This window comes from Sceloporus undulatus, chromosome 2, assembly GCF_019175285.1.
Source record: "Sceloporus undulatus isolate JIND9_A2432 ecotype Alabama chromosome 2, SceUnd_v1.1, whole genome shotgun sequence".
Classification (NCBI taxonomy): Eukaryota; Metazoa; Chordata; class Lepidosauria; order Squamata; family Phrynosomatidae; genus Sceloporus; species Sceloporus undulatus.
This window is the reverse complement of record NC_056523.1, coordinates 92,374,937-92,390,253: the sequence shown is the minus strand read 5'-3', so window position 1 is coordinate 92,390,253 and position 15,317 is coordinate 92,374,937. Positions and strand designations below refer to the sequence as shown.

Below are 15,317 nucleotides of genomic sequence, written 5' to 3'. Positions count from 1 at the left end.
GGGCAAAAGGTATTAATTATTTAAGACCCTGAAAGATTACATTAAAAAGTAATTTGTTACATTTATAGTTCCACTGTCCAGTAATTTAATTAGCAACCATTATTTTGTTGTGTGCCTTCAAGTCGTTTCCAACTTATGCAGCCCCAAGGTAAATCTATCATGGGGTTTCCCTAGAAAGTTTCTTCAGAGGAGGTGTGCCATTGCCTTCCCCTGAGGCTGAGTGTAAATTGCCCAAGATCACCCAGTGGGTTTACTGGCTGAGCGGTCTCCAGTGCCACAGTCCAATGCTCAAACCACTACACCATGCTGGATCTCAGCAACCATTACAGTTGAGGGTTTGTTTTAAGCAACTCTTTACTTCCCTCCTTTCTCAAAAATAACTAAAATAGTTCTTCATGTCTTTGCTTAAAAACAAACATATGAAAGCTGCAAGGCACTGGCCTGTGGTATAAAGCCATCCACCTCATTGTCCCCTCAACACCCACAACAAAGCACAATGCAACAGCATGAGGTCCTTTCCAACTCCTGTGCTGCTGACTTTGGGAGGTCAGTGGCTTTGGGTGCTTTGAGTGGCTTAGGCACTCTAGTAATCCAGAGAGGAGAAGGGGTGGACATTTCAGTTTGATTTATTAATTTTTATTTTAAATTTCCGTTCAATTATTTATTTTTGATTTCCATTCAATTGGCAAAGTAGTTGAGAAATATTTATATGTTTTTCTACACACACATATATATAGAACTGGGGATTGTCAGAGAAGCTGAGGAGTTAAAATATTACTGACTGCCTCTTCCCATGCTGCCTCCTTTTCCAGCTGAGTAGTCCTGTTCCACAATTGCACTCAGATACACACACTCACACATGCCAGGAAATGTAAGTGAGAAAGAGTCTTATAGTTTTAAAAAGTATTTATTTCATTATCCCTGTTAAGTGCTGGCAGATTAATCACTGCTTTAGCTATGGATTTCATCTGCCAGCTATTAATGAGGAAGCTTTTCCCCTACCTCAGGAAAAAAAGGTATTTTAAACTAAGACTTTTTTCATTTCATTTATATTTCTATGTGTGTGGGATCTCTCTCTCTCTCTCTCTCTGTGCATCTCTGTGTGTGTACCTGTGTGCCAAACTAGGAAAAGAGGTGGAGATAATGTCTTGGAGGAGGTAGTCCCAGATGATGCCTGTTGTAAGCTTTTAGTGCAAACAGAGGCTGCAATGACAGAAAGTTTCTGAAGGAGTGATAGGAAGAGACAATCCCAACTGCACAGAATTTTTTGAAAAGAAGAGCCTGGTGTGATCATTCATTGTGGATATGCTGGTCCAAAGCTTCTGACTACTAAATATAACATTTTGGTTTATGGATAGACTCCTCTCTGTGTGTATATGTTCCTTCAAGTCGCCTCTGGCTTTATGGCGACCCTATGAATTTCATATGGTTTTCTTCGGTAATGAATACTTGGAGGTGGTTTTGCCACTTCCTTCCTTTGAATTATAGCCTACAGCACCTGGTATTGGTTCATAAAATCATAGAGTTGGAAGAGACCACAAGGGCAATGCAGTCCAACTCCATTCTGCCATGCAGGAAATCTAAATCAAAGCATCCCCGACAGATGACCTCTGCTTAAAGACCGGAGGGAGACTCCACTACACTCCGAAGGAGTTTGTTCCACTGTCAAACTGCCCTTACTGTGAGGAAGTTCCTCCTAATCTTGAGGTGGAATCTCTTTTCCCGGAGTTTGCATCCATTGTTCCGGGTCCCAGTCTCTGGAGCAGTAGAAAAAAAGCTTGCTCCATCCTCAATATGACATCCCTTCAAATATTTAAACAGGACTATCATATCCCCTCTTAACCTTCTCTTCTCCCAGCTAAACATCCCCAGCTCCCTAAGTCGTTCCTCATAGGACAGAGTTTCCAGGGCCTTCACCATTTTAGTCACCCTCCTTTGGACACGCTCCAGTTTCTCAACATTCTTTTTGAATTGTGGTACCCAGAACTGGTTGATACCTACCTACCTAAATTTTAGTATATTTGAAAGCAACCATCTAGGTCATTTGACTAAGCAGGGGAAAAAAATAATGCCTTGTGTACACAGTATAACAGCAGCAAGGGGAAATCCATTTTCCCAGGTCTGCTTTCCATGGCAAAGTATGTTCATCTGCTTTATAAGAATGTGAAATTTACAGGAGTTTGATTATTATTTTCTCTGGCTACAGCATTTTCTGTAGCTTCTCCATAATCAGGAGTCTGCTCAAAGTGTAACAGGTGCTAAGCAGGCATGGACACCAAATTAGAAGGAATAGCTAATACTCCAGAGGACAGGATCAAAATTCAAAATGACCTGAATAGAAAGCTGGGCCACAGCTAACAAAATGAACTTCAACAGGGAGAAATGTAAGGTACTGCACTTTGGGCGAAAAAATGAAATGCACAGATATAGGATGAGGGAAACTTGGCTGAATGAGACAACATGTGAAAGGGATCTAGGAGTCCAAGTAGACCACAAGTTGAACATGAGTCAACAGTGCGATGCGGCAGCTAACAAGGCCAATGCAATTTTAGGCTGCATCAATAGAAGTATAGTGTCTAGATCAAGGGAAGTAATAGTGCCATTATATTCTGCTCTGGTCAGGCCCCACCTGGAATATAGTGTCCAGTTCTGGGCGCCACAATTAAAAAAGGATATTGAGAAACTGGAGTGTGTCTAAAGGAGAGCGACTAAAATGGTGAAAGGTCTGGAAACCATTCCCTATGAGGAATGCCTTAAGGAGCTGGGGATGTTTAGAAAAGAAGGTTAAGAGGTGATATGATAGCCCTGTTTAAATATTTGAAAGGATGTCATATGGAGGAGGGAGCAAGCTTGTTTTTGGCTGCTCCAGAGACTAGGACCCGGAGCAATGGATGCAAACTCCAGGAAAAGAGATTCCACCTCAACATTAGGAAGAACTTCCTGACAGTAAGGGCTGTTCGACAGTGGAACACACTTCCTCAGAGTGTAGTGGAATCTCCCTCCTTGGAGGTCTTCAAACGGAGGCTGGATGGCCATCTGTCGGGGATGCTTTCAGTTGAATTTCCTGCATGGCAGGGTGTTGGACTGGATGGCCCTTGTGGTTTCTTCCATCTCTATGATTCTATGAGACATTGTGTGTGTGTTTGTGTTTTTGGCTATGGAACTAATGATGAGAAAGATCCTCCCACCACCACATCCAATGTCTGCCAAGAATCTGGACAGCGGGGGAAAATACAGAAAAATGTGTATGTCTCTGGGGAAAACAGTAGCGTGTATCTCCACAGCACAAGATGTAGGGTAATGAGACAAACTCAAGTACAGTCACACCCACACACACACTCCACAGGATTTTTAACAGATTCCCCCTGAAAGCCATCTTTTAATATCACAAGAAAGTGGTGTCTTTCGTCTCAAAACAAGATTTCCTTCTTGTGGTATTTCTGCTTTCCTATTCCCCCTTTCCCCAAAGCCTATCCCGAGACTATAGCTTATCTCCTCTATTATATCTTGAAGAGACTGGCTGTTTTTACATTGGTTTTCCCCCCTATTCTGTGCTAAGAGGAATGTATTACCACTGGAACTCTGGCTGAGGGTAGGCAACCACTTTCACTGGAAGTTTCACGATTTCATCTCCTGCTGTTGCTTCTATTACTGGTCCCTTCCTCCACTCAACGTTGATGAAGGGCTTCTCTGTAAAACCAGCCAGGTAAGAGGGTTGAAATGAGGGAAATGCAGAATGAAATATATTAAAAGAAGTTACAGCAGAGGTATCATTAATCCATACATACAAGTATGCATCTGACAGAAAATAGATAATATGCATACACAAAGCACTTCTGAGAACAGTCTGTGATGGTCATAATAATTCACACTTCTTACACACTGCCCATGCCAATTTACCTTATCCTGTCAATCACTGAATGAAGATTTTAATTAGACACTTATTGCTTCCTTTGACATATATTCTCAGTTCAAGCAAAAGTTTGTTTTGTCTGAATGACTATTGTTGTTGTTATCCACCCTCAAGTCGATCTCGACCCACAGCAACTCTGTAGATGAGTCATCTCCAAGACTTCCTATGCTCCACCACTCTTCTCATATCCTGCAAATTCACACCCATGATCTCCTTAACAGAGTCCATCAATCCAGCATGTGGCCTTCCTTCCTTTCTGCTTCCCTCCCACCTTTCCTAGCATTACTGTTTTTTTCCAGTGAGTTGTGCTTCCCCATGATGTGGCAAAAGTACGACAGCCTCAGTCTAGTCATCTTGGTTTCCAGAGAGTGACTGTGATTTATAATATAGAGCTCTTAGAAAATGACACATGTTTAAGGAGGGCAAATGAATTGTTTCACAGTGATTGTATCAGCTATTTATCTGTTGTAGCTTGATCTTCCCTACATGAATCTGCCTGATGTGTAAGCTCCTCAGGGCGAGTCTTTTCAGTGGTTGCTTCCAAAATGTGAAATTTAGCCCCACAGGAGGTTAGACACTTTTCTCTCCTTCTGCTTACAGGCAAAGGCCTTTTCATTTAAAAAGACCTTTCACTATTAACTGGTTGTCACAGAAGGGTCTTTTAAATGGTGTGAGTAAGCTGTACTTTTAATTTTTACAGTTATGTTCTAAATGCTTCAAACTTTTTAAATGGAATTAGTTTATTTACTTGCCCTTTAAACTTGTTATTATAATTATTATTTTAAAACTCTACTTTGTTTTAGTTTATGTCATGAACTGCCTTTTGTCCTCTGCTGGGAGAAAGGTGGGATATAAATGAAATAAACCAATAAATACCACCAATCATTTTCACACACCTTTGCATTTGACTCTTGCTCTTGTATGCCAAGCTCCTAGACAGCATGGTGTGTCACATAATAAGAACAACACAATAATGATGTATTGATATGGCAGGTGACAAAGGACAGAGGCATAATCTCCACGCAATATTATCTGTTGCCTCCTTTGTCTGGTGTTTCTTTCATGAACCAAGAAAGAATCTTGCATAGAAGAAATCTTTCATGAAACAGGAAAGAAAAAGCTGAAAAAAGAAGTACCCCCCTCACAAGTTTTTCTGGGTGTGAATTAACGGTTTTTACCATGTACGATGACATCTATGCTCTCCTCCAAGTCCTGCTCCCCATTGCTAGCCTTGCACATATATTTTCCCAGGTCTTGTAGGCTCATATTTCGGATAATCAAGATGCTGGAGAGTTCTGTATGCGTCTGCTGGGAGCGCCTCTCAGGCAGTTCAATGACTTCCCGGTTCATCTGTCAGAAGAATAGGGCAGAAGAAAACAAATAACCTAATAATATATTATAGCATATTAGGATATTATAGTATGATACTACCATATATCAGTTCAATTTTAAACTGGCAACTGTAGGCCACTCCTTAGGAGTGGTCTGCACAGCCTCTCAAACTGTATTTCTAAATGCTCAGCTGATGTTTTCAGTTACTGCAATGCTAAGAATTTGGGCATTGATGAGAAATTTCACCTGGGGGACAAAACTGTTGCTTGGGGGATAATGAAGCAAGATTTTGGCTACTTTTTTCTTACAGGGCTGTGTGTAGATTGAGAGGTACCTGGGAATGAAGCCTGCTTCATATCCATAAATTGCACAGTAGCAGGTCTCCCAGAGCCAGCATAGTGTGGTGGTTTGAGCATTGGACTACAGCCCCTATGACCAGGATTCAAATCCCCACTAAGTCACGGAAACCTATTGAGTGACCAGGGCAAGTCACATTCTCTCAGCTTCAGAGGAAGGCAATAGCAACCCCCCTCTGAACAAACTTTGTGACGAAAACTGTGATAATTCATCTTAGGGTGGTCAAAAGGTGGAAATAACTTGAAGGCACACAACAACAACAACAATAACAACAACAACAACAACAACAACAGGTCTCCTAGTGAAATCAGTGGAAGTAAACTAATGTCCAATTTTGGAATACCCAGAAAACCATTGGAGCTTGGCCTGTGTAGCACAGGTTGCTTTTGCAACTGTGTGTTTAAGAGTTATCATCATAATTTAAACATCTGTTCACCATAGAGCGCATTTAGGAATAATTAGAAAGTAATGTAATTCAACTCAACTAAATATCAAGTACTTTCCATTCTAAACAATACTTCACCTCCAGGGCATTTGTGTGTTGATGCCTGTTTCACCAAATCCAAATTCATCTTTGATTAAATGCTGAACGAGGGCTAGATTATTATTTCCCAATGAATACGTGTCTTTGGAATATGTCCCTCTAGGCTACTTTTCCATTGCTGTCCATAACATTGTTTAAATAAATTTAACATTGAGATAAGTGATAAAGTTTCTATAATATATCTTTCTGTCTTGTTTCAATATGGTTTTCTGTTGTGCTTTAAAACAACATGAGTGTTTGAGTGTGTATACATAGTCCACATAGATGCATTTAACTGTGCTAATAATTTTGGCTCCCTCATTACACAAAGTCTCATTTAATATTTTGAGGTTTGGGAAATAAATATTCCTCATTCTCACTACCACTCCAAAACTGTAGCCAAATACAATTGGAATAAGGAGAAAATAATGTTTCCATGCCGTCTTATCTTTGTGTCATAAGAATATTAATGTACAGTTGGCCCTCAGTATCTGAGTACTTGCCACCTGTGGATCCAACCATGTGCATGCAGCCATACCACCATTAAGTTCTATTGTCCCCAATGGCAGCATGGCAGCATGGCTGCATGTACACACTACCATTAGGTACAATGTGGGCTTGAGCATCCATGGAGTGTGGTATCTGCAGTGGGGGGGGGGGCGCGTCCAGAACGGATCCTCCATGGATATCGAGGGCTTACTGTATGTTAATGGTAGCTTGCCTCTGTCCAGCAAAGCTCCAAACCAGCCCAAGACACTACATTGCAAATGGGACTCCCCATCATTTTAAATCATGATGTGTTATAAACATAGCCAGTCATAAAATCTGAGTCACAAGATTCCACACTTCTCTCTGGGAGTCAAAATAAAATAATGATAAATTAAATAGCAATTTGTTGCTCCTTGATGCTTCCCAAGATCAGTTATATCACTTTATCTGAATGGTAAGGCTGCTCCTGCTAAGCTACCACTTCAAAGTCTTTTTTCCAAAGATGGATAAAGTGTTTCAAGGAGTAGAACTGTCCTGCTTAGTAAGGTTAAAGAGAAATTCTTGGACAAATTGATTTTTTTCATAGGGGGATTTAGAATTCTTTGCCAGAGACTCTGGTGCCTAAAATCCCCAAGATTCCACAAGTTTCAGCCATGGCAGTTGAAGCGGAATCATAGTGCTAAAATTGTGTACTGTGGAAAAGACCTTAAAGTAAGATCCCAGTCTGTGTCAAATAACAATATAGTGATAGAAATTCCAACATTTCTAAATAAATCTTTCTGTGATGCTCCAACATAGCTCTCTATTGGTCTTTAAAACAACACATGTCTGTGTGTATGGGTACATGCTCCAGACAGATGTATTTAACTGTGCATACAATTATTTTGCCCATACAAACCATTACCATTAACCATTAATTATCCTTTTGGCTGTAAGATGAGATCTCATACCATTATGATCAAATATGTTCAGAACTGGAAGAAATTAGCATGTGCTAGGGAGGGCATGGTTTTCATTTTCTCTGTGCTCTGGGGAATAAATTAAGTGGAAAAAGAAAGTTATAGGTAATATGGCAGGGAGTTGCATGCATGAATCTGGGGCTTCTTCCTCTTCTCCATTGAACAGCAATAAATTTTAAAAAGCAGTCTGTAGAAACTCTCTAGACCTCAACACCCTAAAGGCACCAGATCCTGTCTGATCTTGGAAACTAAGGAGGATCAGCCCTGGTTAGCACTTGGATGGGGGACCACCAAGAAATACCAGGTGCTGTAGGCTATATTTCAGAGGAAGGAACTGGCAGAACTACCTCTGAGTATTCCTTGCCTAAGAAAACCCTATGAAATCTATGGGGTTGCTATAACGCAACAGGTTCTCTCTCTCTCTCTCTCCCCCTCCCTCCCTCCCGCCCTCCACAGGAGCTAGATATGAACAAAAGCAGTGCAATTCAAACCTGTTTTGCAGGGTAATCCCACTGGAAATCCACTCCTGAATTAAATTCAGCCCATACTGTGCAGTTGAGAACTAGTTTTTCTCCCACTAGTAGCTCCATGGCCTTTCTTGGGAACAACTGAATGTCATAAAGTTCATTTCCTAGAGAAAAATAAATAAACAACTACTTAAAGCAAAACAAATCCAGCACATGAAACTTTTGTTTCAATTGTGAAAAACTGTTTAAAAAAATATTCACTGTCCTGAAAAGACCACTTTCCGATTGTTGTGTGTTGTTATACCATTGTATGGCATGGATGGATGCTTCTTGAATGGATGGTCCTTGGACACTGGGAATCTATTTCCTACTCCAAAACCCTAAACTTTCTATAGCAGTGAGGAGCCCTCCAGATATTTTTTATTTGCTCAGTCATCACAATATACCACACCATTAGGTATGATGGCTAGGGCTGCTGATAACTACAGTTTAAGCAGCATCTGGAGGGTTATGCATTTCTCCCTCTCACTTACACAACACACTGGGCCATTAGCAGATAGCGGGCATACTCTTATGTCAGAGAGGATTTTGAACAAGGATATGCCTGGTAAGATGCAATTCAGGAACAATTAAGATTGCTGGCATTCTCACATGGATAAATGAAGTGAGAATATTTATTTTCTCATTTCACTTCTATTGTGATTTCATTTCAGTTTATCTTAATTGACTGTGAGATTGTTTTTGTTGGCACCAGCAACTTACTCCAGAAATTCCACACGCATAACGTTTGGATTTTTAATATTTAAAATGCAGCATTTGTGCAATTGCCTTTACACCCCAAAGATATGTGACAAGCACAAAAGCTTCCTTTGGGAAGGGGCAGTAAGTTCCATAGGAAAAGCCTATACTTGGATGTACGGAAGGTATAGGTGAAGGGAAGGTTGAAAAACATGGCCTTGCTGAAGGCAGTCAAAAGGAAGCTTTGTTTTCTCACATGTGGCTTCCAAACAGGGTTACGTTAATGAGGAGTTGCAGCAGCTCCTCAGATAGATGAAAACTGGCAATTTATTTTGGTGATATCTGCAGTCCAGGTTCCACCTCCTTGGTACAGCTGGAGAAATTTAAAGGGGCAGTCCCTTGTTCCTGGAGGCTTGTGCCAGGAACTGTACATTCTTTCACCACTCATCCCTGTCTAAGTGCATATGCCAAGTGGGGATGAGATAGACTGAGTAGGGATTAGTGACCTGTTTTGGAGGGTTCAGTCTTAAGAGAGGGGATTTTCAGTAATTTTCTAAGTCAGTGATTCCCAAACTAGGTGGTACTATCCCCTGGAGGTGCTTTAGGACCATGGTGGGGATGAGGGTTGCATGAAACATCTCTTTTCAGGGTCTCTTAAAACCACTCCTCAGTGGGGCAATGTCTCCTGCTCTTCACCTATCAGCCCAATCCCTTAATTGCGCCTTTCACTAGGGGCAGTAATGGTCAAGAAACTCTCACAAAGCTTGGGCACAGGCATCATTTCTGTGACTCAGAGTACTACTATCTTGGGACACTTAGGCCCTGTGCAGACCAGCCTTAAAGACTGGCTTGGGGGTGCAGTCAGTGCATGGCATCACAACACCCCTCTGGCACTTCATCCACATGCCACAGCACTGAAGGAGCTTTTTGCGGCTGTTTTTTGTGCCCTGCAAAGGCCAGATTGAGGCCGTCGAGTGCGGTCCCAATCTGGCTGTAAAAGGGGTGGCTGTCTACATAGCCCCAGAGTGACTAGAGCAAGGTGGCACATACTAAATGCTGTGGGATCAGGGAAAAAGCAGTAGCAAAAAGGAGCTTTCAAAGTTGGGACCCTGCTTCAGCTTTGTGAGGTTGCTGGTACTTAGCAATAGCAATAGCAATAGCAAGTACACTTGGCTGGTAGGCTGGAGTTGCACTGCTGTGCCTGCTTTCTTTTATCAGACAGGCTGGGAGAAGAGGCAGCAGAAAAATAATGTCTGAGTATGGGGTAAAACAGTTGAAGCTGTGTGGAGAAGGCATTCTCTGGAGAAGGAGGGGAAGGAGTATTCAGGGCTGAATTTTGAAAAGAGTCTTTGCCTCGAAGCAGCTCCTTCAACCATGTTGAAGCAAGACAGAAAGATATATTACAAAAGCTTTATCCTGTAGTTAAAATCTCTCCCTTTCCTTACCCAAGCCAGTCTCAAGTCCACATCATGTGGTCTCTGTAAACCTCCTACATATACAGTGGCTGCACCCCTCCTCATCCCAATGAAGAAGGATTGAATAGGACTTCTCACCAGGGAGAAGTTTCTCCCTTTGCACCTGGTCATCTTGGGAGCAGCAGCCAAGAAGCTTTTTGCCCATGCCGGTCTTTCGGTCACTGTTCAGAGAGTTGCTCAGTTGCTACTGCCAAGGTGACCAGGTTCAAAGGGAGCAGCAATTGAGATTGGTTGTTTTGAATTTGCAGTAGAACAATAGACCTAATATTAAGAAATAGGGATTGAGTGTGCTAGGTTATTACCCAAGAAGAAAGGGAATGGTGTTCAAAAACGTTTGGGGACCACTGGTCTAAATGACATTCAGGTCTGTGCTTGGTGGCTCCATTATCTTCTTCCTCTTCAGAATCCATGTCTAGGACACTACTTCAAGGCCATCAATTGGCCAAGATAGAGGAACCTCTAGCCTTCAGGCCCAAAATAGACCGCAGATTAAAATTTGACATGAGGAAAGTAAACTGGAGGTTGTTCCCCTGCCCCTTGGAAAAGGTAACCTGTATTAAGTTTCATGTGGAAATGGTCTTTTGTTTCTGATGTGACAGGAAAGGTGAAGGAGAGGCATTCGTAATTTAAAATAAAATTTCTTGACAAAGTATTTTTATGCACACATAACAAATACTTTAGAGACATTTTAAGCATCCTGTATGAATACGTGATTGTTATACTGCATTATCACTTTAAGAGATGTAATTTCAAAATGAACAACTCACCTGCAATATGGACAAGGAAGAAACTGGATCTGAACAGCTTCTTATCAATGAGAGTTTCACACTGAACAAACAAGGAGTCCTTGATCAGAATGGTAGGAACTAACATTCCCTTTTTGTTGTCCCAGACAATGCTCTTCCCATCTGGGTAGATGACAGAGGTTGTCTAGAAATGGAAACATTTTTGAAAGCTTTATTTTAAAAAGAGAAATGCGCAAAGGTATCACTACTTTGGCATCCTTTTGTTTCCTTCATGCAACCAATTCCAGTGTTTCAAATATCTGCTGAAAAATGAAACATATAAGGAAAACCTTACATGAATACTATGCTACCAAAGGTGACTTTCTTTTTTTCTTTTTTTTTGCAGCCATTTCCAGACAATTACACAATTCCACTCAATACTTCTGAATAATAGTTTTTTCATGTGTATTTTACATTAGGAGGAACAAGAAAGGCAGGAGAGAGGACAGATGGCATCAGAGATTTAGCTATTGGTGGAGAAGAATAAGAACACTGCATCCCTGATATCTAATATTTCACTTGCTTGAATGCTAAGATCTTCAGTGAAAGACTTTCTCTTATTCTTGCCACTATCACAAGTTTGCTTGGTGAGGACATGGGAGAGACTCTTCTTGGTGGATTTCCAGAGTATCTGGCACTCCCTCCCGCAGGAGACTAACCTGGCGCCCTTCCCACTTTCCTTTTGCCAGTTGGCAAAGACATATTTATTTAAGTAAGCTTTTATTGGTTAAATAAGGAAGGTTTCATTTAGATGTATGCTTTATCTTTTGTTATCTTTTATATTATTTTGAAGTGATGTTATAGTGTTTTAATATGGGGAATTTCAACTGCTTTTAAAACTTTTTTTTTGTTCACTGTTTCATAGATATATTGTAAACATCGTTATTGAATTTTTAATTTGTTGTCTCTTGATTTTGCCCTGGTCCCACCCTGAGAGAAAGGCAGCATATAAATGAAATAAGTAAATAAATAAACAAACAAACAGTTGAGCATGTAGAAAGACAGTTTAGCATCCAAAGAAAAATGGCAGCCAAAAGTACCAAATTAACGCAAACACAGCAAATCTAAGAGTTCACAATTTTCAGTGTCTCACTCAGTTCTTGTTTAGGGGACCAATGCCCACATTTAGACCCCCTGTAACTACACCCTCATTGGACATAGTTCAATGGTCTGCCCAGGCAAGATATACAAATTCCATGAGACCATGGCAAGAAGGAAGCATAGGCTAATATCTCAGGGAATTTTTGTGGCTACATTTTGATATTTTTCTCAAACATAAAGGATGTAAACATGGGTTAGTCTTCCAAGGTTAATATTTGCCTTCCCATTTTAGGGGAAGACACAGCAGCATACTGGTCTTTTCCATACTTTACAGAAGTAACTTCTGTAGTTTTCAGAGTATCTTTAAAAAAAAAACTCATTAAGAAACATATGAGAGAGTGACTGCTTCACACAACATTTAAGTGTAAAATCTAAATACACTTTTGTGACAAAGATAGGATTGCCTCAAGATTTGAAATGTCTCTCACGCCCTGCAGAAAAGGAGTGTAGCTTCCAAAAATGCCATGTCATGCTATGCTACTTAGTTTGTGGTCTGTGCATCTGAGGGCCTTTTCACACTACACAGAGATTTTCATATTATACTAGATTTCACTTCAACTGCCATGGCAACATCCTATGGAATCCTGGGATGTGCAGTTTTGGGAAGGGCCTTTAGAATTCTTTGCCAGAGGATTCCTCTGGTTCCCCTGACGAAATTACAAAACCCAGCATTCCATAGGATGCAGCCATGATAGCTGAAACGGAATCATTTTGAGGGCCCTGAAGGATTTGAGAACACTGACTATGCATGAAGTATTTTCTTCACTTCACTGGAATTTCCATCCTTCTCCAACACCTTTGTATAACAGGAGTGTATACTTCTGCAGAAAGCTCATTAAAATTATGGAGAATAACCCACAGGGAATGTGAAGACAGTAGTGCAAGAGAACAGAGACCAAAAAGAAGCAGGGGAAGAGGCTGTAGATAGTACTGGAAAACATCACTAAAGATTTGCAAAGATAATCGCTTTAGCAGGTACCCGTTTGCTGTTTGTTCCCACTCCCAACTCCTCCATGTTTTTTTCTGTTCCTTTTCAAGCTGGAAAAACTGAAACAAGGCAGAGGTCTGAGCCATTCCACAGGGATGTTTCTTACCAAAAGCAAAGTGATGTTCAGGTCTGGAATAGATACCAGGCATGGAACATAGATAATCTCCTTTTTGTAGATAAGAAGAGTCTCTGGCTTATTGATAAATGGCTGTTCAAAATCTGGAAAAGATAAAAATGGAGCAAAAAAAAAAAAAAAAAGATGAAGAAACAGCAGCAGAATTAGGTATTATTATTATTATTATTTCTAAAAAGGCTAAAATCCATGTGAAATGATACTGAACTTGACACATATATACATGTAAGGAAAAGATGGGAAACAAATAGACAAATTTATAGTACAATCCTGTATATGACAACTCAAAAGTAAATACAACTCAACGAGAATTATTTCCAGGTAAGTGGCTACATAACATTACAGCTAGAATTACTTTTTGGGCTCCCATTTCTAGCCTATTCCTCTTGCATTTTACAGCCACTCAGAAAGCAAAGAAAAGCAAATGTTTATCCAGACACACAGTGGGGATCTTTAAGAAACTACCTGTGTTTAAACTAACCCAGGCAGCAGAATTTTATATACCCATAATCTTGCCCCCTTTAGGTCAAAACAAAATACTTAGTACATTTTGGTTGTATGCTTAATTCTAACTTTTATTCTAGTTCATTTTAGCATTGTTTCTAATTCAGCTCAAAAAACAGTAAATATGTTAATAATTCTTAATAATTTCATCATCCCACTTTTCCAGCTGCTTTTAAAATGTCCCAGTTTGAATTCCTCCTCCTATTTCCCCCTTTTGTCCCCAGCTTACTCCAGTTGCTGCAAACTGATTTCAAAGTGTACAAGTTGTTTGCACTCATTTAACTTAGGGAAAGAAGACATGAACGGGTGGAATCTTGCCCTTCCCTGTATGATCAAGCAAATTGCTCCCAAAGGACTGAAAAAGAGCAAACATGATCCCTTTCTTCAAAAATGCCCCCATAATAAACAAACAAACAAACAAACAAACAAACAAACAAACTCCAGGGAGCTACAGACCCTCAGCCTGACCTCAAAACCCAGAAAAATATTAGGATGGATTATAAAGCAGTCTGGTTGTAAGTATCTGAATGAAAATGTGTTGATAAGTAGAAGTCAGTATGGGTATGTCAAGAACAAATAAGTCATTTTTTTAAACAGGGTCATAAGTTTAATAGATGGCAGGAATGCTGTAGTTGTCATTTATCTGGATTTCAGCAAAGCTTTTGATAAAATCCCCCATGATATTTTGACTAGCAACTGATTAATAGATGGAATAGGTGGAAACACTGGCAGATGGATCCACAGTTGGTTGGAAAACCCTCTTCAGAGAGGCTGGATTTGAGTGCTGCAGGGTTTTGTCTTGAGGGCCATAATTTTTCTGCATTTTTATTGGTGACTTAGATGATGGGGCAAAGGGACTCCTTATCAAGTTTGTGGATGAACAAAGCTGGGAGGAATAGCTAGCACATTGGAAGACAGGAACAGCATACAAAAGGACCTTGATAAACTAGAAAATTGGGCTGAAACTAATAGAAAGAAATAAACACAGACAAATGCAAAATTCTACATTTAGGTCACAAAAACCAAATGAACGGGTATAGGATGGAGGGGGGCATTTGGCTTGGCAGTAATACATTTGACAAGGACCTTGGGATTATTCTTGATCATAATCCCAGCCTGAGAAAGAGAAGACTGAGGAGTGATGTGATTGCACTTATTAAATATCTAAAGGGTTGTTGAAGAGAAGAGAGTGCAGGTTTGTCCTCTGCTGCCCAAGAGGGTATCACCAGGCCTAATAGTTTTAAGTTACAGAGACGATGGTGTGCAAGCCCACAGAGAGGGCTTTGCATGCCTCCTGTGATACGCGTGCCACAGGTTCACCACCACTGGCCTATGGGGCCCCTTTCCACTCTATGGTTGTATGATGCCTGTATGCTGCAGCCTCTCTTAGCTTGTGTATTCTTCTTCATTAATAACTTTTGCCATCTGGACCACACTCTGCTGTTTCTTGGGCACACATGTTCTGGTTTTCATCTATGAAATGTTGGATGGTATGTAGTGTTGTTGATGGGCACAGAATAGGTTTATACCACCTTGAGTTCCTTGGAGGAAAG

General features: G+C 40.5%; 1 protein-coding gene across 2 annotated transcripts in view; it reads right to left on the bottom strand.

Moving 5' to 3' along the window:
• FLT4 (fms related receptor tyrosine kinase 4) overlaps positions 1-15,317 on the bottom strand; it is a 148,823-nt gene that overhangs the window by 64,394 nt on the left and 69,112 nt on the right. For both annotated transcript variants that reach the window (XM_042453847.1, XM_042453848.1), the window contains exons 4-8: positions 13,234-13,346; positions 11,021-11,183; positions 8,065-8,204; positions 5,092-5,263; positions 3,573-3,690 (exon numbers count right to left, since the gene is read on the bottom strand). In XM_042453847.1, coding sequence (XP_042309781.1) covers positions 3,573-3,690; positions 5,092-5,263; positions 8,065-8,204; positions 11,021-11,183; positions 13,234-13,346 — 706 coding nt within the window. The remainder of the gene's footprint in view (positions 1-3,572; positions 3,691-5,091; positions 5,264-8,064; positions 8,205-11,020; positions 11,184-13,233; positions 13,347-15,317) is intronic.